This window comes from Trichechus manatus, unplaced genomic scaffold, assembly GCF_000243295.1.
Source record: "Trichechus manatus latirostris isolate Lorelei unplaced genomic scaffold, TriManLat1.0 scaffold00101, whole genome shotgun sequence".
Classification (NCBI taxonomy): domain Eukaryota; kingdom Metazoa; phylum Chordata; class Mammalia; order Sirenia; family Trichechidae; genus Trichechus; species Trichechus manatus.
In genome coordinates this window covers 10,180,457-10,189,338 of record NW_004444037.1, presented here as the reverse complement: position 1 = coordinate 10,189,338, position 8,882 = coordinate 10,180,457, and the positions used below count along the sequence as shown (strand labels likewise).

General features: G+C 37.9%; 1 protein-coding gene across 1 annotated transcript in view; it reads left to right on the top strand.

The window, feature by feature from the left end:
* The window catches only part of NIPAL1 (NIPA like domain containing 1), a 20,308-nt gene extending 17,865 nt beyond the window's left edge, over positions 1 to 2,443 (top strand). Inside the window, exon 6 of the mRNA XM_004382931.2 lies at positions 839 to 2,443. Coding sequence (XP_004382988.1) covers positions 839 to 1,458 — 620 coding nt within the window. The 3' untranslated portion in view covers positions 1,459 to 2,443. The remainder of the gene's footprint in view (positions 1 to 838) is intronic.
* The last annotated feature ends 6,439 nt before the right edge of the window (positions 2,444 to 8,882 follow it).

Sequence of the window (8,882 nt, the reverse complement as noted above, 5' to 3'; positions counted from 1 at the left end):
CAACTGGTTTTTGTATGTTTATCTTGTATCCTGAAACTTTGCTGAAATCTTCTATTAGTTCCAGTAGTTTTCTTGTGGATTCTTTGGGGTTTTCTATGTATAAGATCATATCATCCGCAAATAGAGATACTTTGACTTCTCCCTACCAATTTGGATGCCCTTGATTTCTATTTCTAGCCTAATTGCTCTGACGAGGACCTCCAGCACAATGCTGAATAAGACTGGTGATAAAGGGTATCCTTGTCTGGTTCCTGTTCTCAGGGGGAATGCTTTCAAAGTCTCTCCATTTAGGATGATGTTGGCTGTTGTCTTTATATAAATGCCCTTAATTATGTTGAGGAGTTTCCCTTCTATTCCTATTTTGTTGAGTGTTTTTATCATGAATGGGTATTGGACTTTGTCAAATGCCTTTTCTGCATCAGTTGATAAGATCATATGGTTCTTGTCTTTTGTTTTATTTATGTGATGGATTATATTGATTCTTTTTCTGGTGTTGAACCATTCCTGCATACCTGGTATAAATCCCACTTGAATTATTTTTTTGATATGTTGCTGAATTCTATTGGCTAGAATTTTGTCGAGAATTTTTGCATCAGTGTTCATGAGGGATATTGGTCTGTAATCCTACTTCATATTGTTATTTGTGAAATTCAAATATGCTTATGACAGTCTTGTTTAATGTTGAGACCTACACAATAGAATTTTTGTTTTGTTTTGTTTTGATCTCACTTCCCGTTCTAAAACACCTATGCTTTTAAATTCATGACTAGCAAGATTTTCAGAGAGGCATGATCCTATTAGTATTTTCTAAAGTCTAATTCTTTTGTCTTCCTAACAGGATTTATATCTTTTGCGGTTATCATAACTGTAATCTCCTTGGTGCTGATTTTGGCGGTGGCTCCAAAAAAAGGACAGACAAATATATTGGTCTACATTTCAATCTGTTCAATGATTGGAGCATTTTCAGTTTCCTCTGTAAAGGGCCTAGGAATTGCCATTAAGGAACTATTAGAATGGAAGCCCGTTTACAAGCATCCTCTGGTCTTTGTTTTGCTGGCTGTACTTGTGCTTTCAGTGGCTACACAGATTAACTATCTCAACAAGGCACTGGACACCTTTAATACATCTCTTGTGACTCCCATTTATTATGTGTTTTTCACGTCCATGGTAGTGACTTGCTCTGCCATCTTATTCCAGGAGTGGTATGGCATGAAAGCTGGAGATATCATTGGGACCCTGAGTGGGTTCTTGACCATTATCAATGGCATCTTTCTTCTGCATGCTTTTAAAAACACTGACATTACCTGGAATCAGCTGACATCCACTGCTAAGGAAGAGGTCCCCTATCTGAATGGCAATGAAGACAAGTATACTTTACTAGAGAATATGGAGTGCTCAACCCTAGGATACAATGATGACCATGCCTTGTTTAGCAGGACTGATGGTCAGAGTCTCTAGAAACCCTCCATTTTAACCAATATGAGACATTTGGAGAGGAAAAGGAATACCTACCTGCTCATTGGAAGAACTATTAGGAAAGGTGGCATTTTTTAAAGTTCTGACTATAATTTAGACGTGAGGCCAAGTAAAAATGCCTTCATGTTTGGCCATCAAATTTGAAAATCAAGGTTTTCATCCTTCTCCAGAAGACTCCTGCTTATATTTATTTCTACAAACTTGAAATATTCTCTGAACATAAAAAAATGGAAGAGTTATATGAGCCTCAGAACAATCTCTTCTGGTCACCATGTATTTGACTATGCCATGTGGCTCTTCATTTCTTTGGCTGCTATCCTTAGCCTCATGGTAGTTCATAGATAAGGTTAACTGTGTTCTAATAAGCAGAGTATCAGCCATACTCTGATGAGTCATAGTTTCGAATTATTAAAACTGAGAAGCAAGATCACTGTTGCTTTGTTCTCCCCTTTCCACACCTTCCTTCCTCTTCAACTAGATAGCTAGTGGACAAAATGTTAAAGAAAAAATAGGCCTGCTTTGGAAATCTGTTTGTTATTGGGCTAGAATATACAAGATACGCCTACTCATGAAGTACTTCTAAACTACTGACTTAAAAATTGTAATTTATTGACATATCATAGGAGTTTATTACCAATTAAAAAGGAGGGAATGAGGGAATGAAGAAAAGTACTTTTAACTCTAGGTATATGAACTGCAATTTTTTTTTGCTTTTCACAAAAGCACAAACACAAATGATTTGTTCACAGGTTCTTTAAATTCACACCTGGATAAAATTAAGATAAAATTGAGTTTCTGGAGAAGTCCAAATTAATTCAGCTTTGGAGTTACTTACATTCATTTAGTTTTTTCCTTTTACTATTGTTTCAAAGATTAGTTTTATTGTTGAGGTAGAGGTGTTTGTAAAATAATTGTTAAATTATTTCAGAATTATATTGTATACTTCAATCTTTCTCAAATGTTTGATGCCCAAAGAGTGAGTTTTATAGACTGTTTTGAAATGAGAAAAATCTTTATGAAACACTTGAATTATAATGGTTCTCTTGAAATTCGTTGCTTTCACCGTTATTATGGGAATTATAATTAGTCAGTAATCTTTTAAAAATACATATATTCTCCCACAATAAATGGTAGATTGTCTTTTTCTGTTAAATTTCATCCTGGCCATGTTTCCACACATTTCATTGTTAAGTGTTTTCGAGGGAGGAGGAAGGGGTGTTAACTTCCTGGAAAACAAAATATTAAGACCTCAGGGGCCACTACAGAAAGAACACCTTTTGCATGTTAAAATTTTCGTAAAATATTCCTGCTTTGTTCCAAGTACACAGCAGGACTCACATTTTTAAATCAGTTGCCATCGAGTCAGTTCCAATTCATGGCATCCCCATGTGTGTCAGAGTAGAACTATGCTCTGTAGAGTTGTCAATGGCTGGTTTTTTTGAAGTAGATCACCAGGGCACCTCTGGTTGAACTCGAACCACCAGCCTTTCCGTTAGCAGTTGAGTGCGTTAACCATTTGTACTACCCAGGGACACCATAACATTTTTAGGTGGTCTTCGATGTTGAGAGAGAGATTTCCCATCACTCACTGAGTCTATGGAAAAGAAATTGGCTATCTTATTTCTAGACTAAACTATTTCTCTCAAATATCCTAACCAAAAAGTATGTCTTTAAAAAACAAAACAAACAAAAAACTATTCAGGTTAACTGGACATTCTCTGTTCTTATTAGAAGTTTTTTTTTTTTTTAATTTGTTTATTTTTTAAGCTAGCTTAAGCCTACCTAGAATAATAACAGTAAATTCTTATTCACAATTAAACTGACTTCAGCTTCTTCTGTCCTATTGCATTATGACTGATGTTCACAGTGATGACCTGAGATGACTACAAAGTCCTAAAGTGCTGTAGTTGTCCCTTCAGCATAGGTTAGTGGTGAGTGCAATGCAGTGCTTTCTAAATTTTTAAAAATTGATAATCTATGGAAGACATTGATACCTCAGGTCAAATACATGTTTACTCTATTGACTGCTGTTGCATTTTAATTCTATGTCAAATACCTAAGCTATGAACACAAGTCTGTAGGTAAAGCATCTTCTGAAAAGGTAGTATTTGACAATTGTAGAAATTATTTTAAAGTTGGTTTTTGTGTTTTGTTTTCCCTGTTGTGACCTCTACTGGTTTCTCCAGGATACTGTCTTGGTGATAAAATTACAGTTTCAGACATTTCTTAAATGTCACCTGTTAGAAAGCTTTGTCCTTGATACATTCTGCCCAAGTCAAAGGTTCTTGAAATACAAGGACCCATGTGTACCCTGGATTGCAAAATGAGCTGGTGATGACACATATGTCTAGGAGGAAGACTGAAAAGATTTAACAACTGGAACTATGTTGAGAAACAAATGTTTGAAAAACTTTCTATATAAAATTGCTGGTGGTGGGTATATGGATTGAAAAAGCAAAATGTTATTGCAAATCTAAAACTAAGAATTAATTTTTTCCCAAATAGGAAGATATTGTCTTAGGAAGAAAGAAGTGAAAAATGCTGGATCTCTATAGTCAGACTAACTATGTTAGTCTTAACTGGTAGTTTTGTATATACATATATACTTTATATCATCACTGTAGATATCTTAATATTTATTATGTAAATGTCTGCACATCCTTAAGGATTACCAAGTTGTGCTCCCACAGGACAAATTGAAAGCTTTTCCTAGTTCAGTAAAGATAATCGTTTTACTTTATATTTTGGCTTATAATTTTATTCTTGTATCAGTGGTTATTGATTTTATTTTTAGGTCAGAATGCAGGATGGTCATAAAACCCTTTAGACTTAGCAGCATGAAATTAAATGAATACCTGTTTTTAAGAGCATTAAATTAAGTAAATGGAAGGTACTTTGCATCATGCCTAACATATACTGCCAAGAAACCAAACCCACTGCCATTGAGTCAATTCTGACTCATAACGACCGTGTAGGACAGAGTAGAACTGCCCCACAGAGTTTCCAAGGAGCAGCTGGTGGATTAGAACTGCTGACCTTTTGGTGAGCAGCTGAGCTCTTAACTACTGTGCCACTAGGCACTTACTAAAATTTAGTTCTCTTTGAATCAGCATTTTAATTTTTGTAGTCTTATTACTAAAGAGAAAAGAACTACGGTTGCCAGTTTCATGTTCTTCATCTTTTCCAAATTTTAGTCACATTAGCTCATTTTAAATGATCCAAATGAAAGGGAATTCCATCATTATATTATCTCAACACCAATATGAAATGATTCCAAAAAATATTTATTTTCCTTGGTAAAACCAGTAAAATTGAACTAAATGCTATTTTTACCTTTCAACTAAGCTTTGTGGAAAAGTAATTTATGTGAATATATATGAAATGTTCTCAGATATTTTCAATGAACTCTATGGTCAAAAATTTTATATTTTTCAAATGGTTATACTGTTCACTCTAGAAAGTTTATAAATTTTAAATCAATGTTTCTGTATATTTATGATTTGCAATAAAATAATGTTTAATTATGCTTTTTGGAGCTTAATTTTTAGTTTATAAAAGCTAAGTATATATAATAACAACAATATCCCCATTTAGTTTTGAGACGAAATAGAAAGTAGCCACAATAAGGTTAATTTTTATTTTTCCTTTTCCTTTAAATTGAAATATATATTTTTTAGAAGGCTGTCCTCAAAACTGCTTTCATATAACAACTAATTTGGCACCCGAACGAACGGTAGGAGAAGCTGCCTTTTCCTTGAGTAATTGAGTCAGATATGAGCTCAAAGCAGTCACTGTAAAGACATCTCCCCATAGCTCAGTAATTAAAAAGAAGAAGGGTGGGGGGAGAGGAAGAAAGCATTATAAAAATATTTGGTAGCATACTTTACCAGCCCTCAGTGAACTTCCTTCCAACCCCTGTGGAACTAAAGCTTTGTTTCATATACTGACCACATCACCCCATCTTTATCATTTTCCCTGTTTTAGTTAGGCACATGTTTGAGAACTCCCTCAGTTATTTCTATGGAAATGAATTGTCTAAGGTACAAATGGCCTCTTTCTTACTCGTGTCCTACTCCTCCCCCTCCCCCCCACCATTTTATAAATGAAGAAACAAAAAATATGATATTCCCTAAAATCACATAATTACTTAGGGCCAGAATGAGGACCTATGGTGGTTAAGGTTGTGTGTCAACTTAGCTGGGCTATGGTTCTCAGTGGTTTGGCAGTTTGATGTAGTTTGGCAGCAATGTAATGATGTGATTACCTCCATGATGAGATCTGTTATAAGCAGCCAATCAGTTGAAGGGGTTTTCTTGGAGGTGTGGCCTGCATCCAATATAAGTGGACTTTCTGGCAAAGCTCGCTGGCTTTTGCTCACCCTGGATCCTGCAGCTGGCTCCTGTTCATCTGACCTCCAGTTCTTGGGACTTGAGCTAGCAGCTTGCCTGCTGATCTTGGGTTAGCCAGCCGCTGCAGCTACATGAGTCAAGAGAAGCCTCCAGCCTGACCCATGATCTTGGGACTTTCCAACCTCTATAAGCACATGAGCCATTTCCTTGATATAAACCTCTATATATGTTTATACTCTTCATTGTTTTTGCTTCTCTAGAGAATACAGCCTAAGACAGAACCAAAATCCAAGCCTCCCAACACCCAAAATTGCTTAATCCACTGAATACATTTACATATTTACAGAAGTGAGGCCCGCTAGGAACAGCACATTTAGGACAAAATGGCAACGATCGTGAGGATGGCACAGAACTGGGCAGCATTTCATCCTGTTGTATATAGGATCACTATGAGTTGGAACCGACTCTATGGCACCTAACAGTTCTCCCCAGCAAGCTGTAATTGTGAACATAAAACATTTCACACTGGCTGCAGCTTAAAGGAAGCCTCCAAAAGGTAAGTTTAGGTTATGAAGATTCTTAGATTTTACTTTAACTATAATGAGCAACATGCCTTTCCCAACTGAAAGCCTTGATTGATTGCAAAAAAAAAAAAAAAAAACTTGTCGAGAGAGCTATCAGACCCACCCTTTTTTCCCGTCAGTTATAAATCATGAAAAACTTTGTTTCTTGAGGGAAAGCTGAATATCTATAAATGCCATGGGTATAGGAGAAAACCTTTGAGTTAGAAGGCATTTTAGTTTTAGTATGTAAACTTCTTCAGGGGGTAGAGGGAGGAGGGGTGGGAGGCACTCCAAATCTGCAGACCAAGCTCTTCTCAAGAGCTGCCATTTTACAACCCTTGCCTCAGGATGCTCAGGTACTTGTCCAGCCCACAGGAGACAAGGCCTCACACCAGTTCTCCTCTACTGTGATAACTCACAAAACCACGGGAGGTCCTCCCTCACACCCAGCCACATGTGGGGCTGTCAAGTCACCCCTGGGCCCATGTACACTGACCAAAAGATCAGACTGTTGTGATCCATAGGATTTCATTGGCTAATTTTTGGAAGTAGATCACCAGGCCTTATCTTGTCAGACTGTTTTAGTCTGGAAGCTCTGCTGAAACTTGTTCAGCATCATAGCAACACAAAAGCCTCCAATGAGAAGAGAAGTGGCTGCACATGAGCTACATTGGGTGGGAATCGAACCCTGGTTTACTACATGGAAAATGAGAATTCTACCACTGATCCACCAATGCCCCTTAGCTACATGTAGGCCCCAGCAACTGTTTGACTCGGAAGAAGCAAATAGGCAGCACTGGCAGTGGAGATAAGGGAGCCATACTCTGGTCACCATGTTCCCAGGATCCCCTGCCATTTTCTGCTTTCTGTGATCTATACAGTAACCTCTGACTGCCAGTAAACAAGCATACAGTTGAACCCAGCCCAGAAGTTCATGGCATTGCTTTGTAAGTGCCTTCTATAGGGGCACACCAGCCACAGAAGCCAAATAAAGGGCCTTGATTGTTTAATCTCTATGAATGAATCTCTCCTAGAATGAAACCTGGGTAATAAGTGATTCCTTGCTGAGTTATTTTATCTAACAAACATCCAGAAAATAAACTCAAGGATGTCCCACATCTTAACCCCAATAAACTAGATTGTTTCATAGACTCGAATGGTCAAATAGCCCTCAAAAGGCCTCCCTGTCCCTCAGTTAGCTTTTGCCTTTGTTTTCACTATCATTATTTCATCATGTGACTAGAAGAGTCTTAAATAAAATTATATTTGAATAAAATAGATCTATCATCTCCTTAATCCTTGGAATTGTAAAGCTGGGTTATGATAGGCAAGACTTGGGGGGAATAGACAGGAAATAAGTTCCTAAGGGGAGAATTGGGCTTGATTTATCTTTGTTACCTTGAATTTCAGGATACTTGGTAGCATAAGGATTAAGCACTTGGCTGCCATCTGAAAGGTTGGCAGTCAACCCACCAGCCAGCCGTTCCATGGGAGAAAAGACTTGGCAATCTGCTCCTGTGAAGATTACAGGCTCAGAAACCCTATGGAGCAGTTCTACTCTGTCCCATAGGGTTCCTATGAGTCAGAATCGACTTGAAGGCACACAACACTACTGAGCTTAATTCCTTCTGAGTAATCTTGCATGCACAAGGAAAAGGGCAAGGCTTTCCACTAGTTTTGAGAGTCAGCTTTCAGGGTTACAGGGCATAAACATCAGGCAAGGCAGTGATTTGGTCTTTTTAGCATGTATGGAGACAGACAGATACTCAGCAAAGAGAGGCTCCTGGACTGAGTTCACCAGAACAAAAAGGAAGGCAGATGTCAGTGGCATTTGTGATGACGGTTTCTCACTATGAGAACCAAACTGGTTGAGAATCAGACAGACCTAAGGAATTCAATGCCATTCAGTTTACACACAGCAGTTCCACTCTTATAGGGAGGGGCCTGCTGATTAAAGATTAGCCTGCAGCAAAAAGGAAAAATAAAAAGTGTGGAGGAACTGGTCAAACAAGATCAAGTGTTACACTGTTTTGCTGTGTAGTGTGAAGTGGTTGGGGCTGGAGGAAGCAAGTACCCACAAAAGTGCACATGGTCTACTTTCACATGTCTGAACTAGTCCAATAGAGTGAAGATTAACCGCTTCCACTAAACACATCCATATGCCTGACAGAGGATGACTTGACAATCAAGAATGACAGCAGAAAGGGAGAGATCCAAAACATGTAGACAAGCAGAAACACATTAAATTTTGTCACCAGAAAGCAAAATTAAGGCTCACTTCCAAGTCAGAAGTAAAGTCACCTGACTTTCATTTCCCCAATCAACCAGCAAACCAGTTGAGTCTGATTCATGGCAAGCCCATGTGTGTCAAAGTAGAACTGTTGCTTCATAGGGTTTTCAGTGGTTGATTTTTCTAAAGTAGATCACCAGGCCTTTCTTCTGAGGCACCTCTGGATGGACTCAAACCTCCTACCTTTGGTTAGAAGCTGAACTC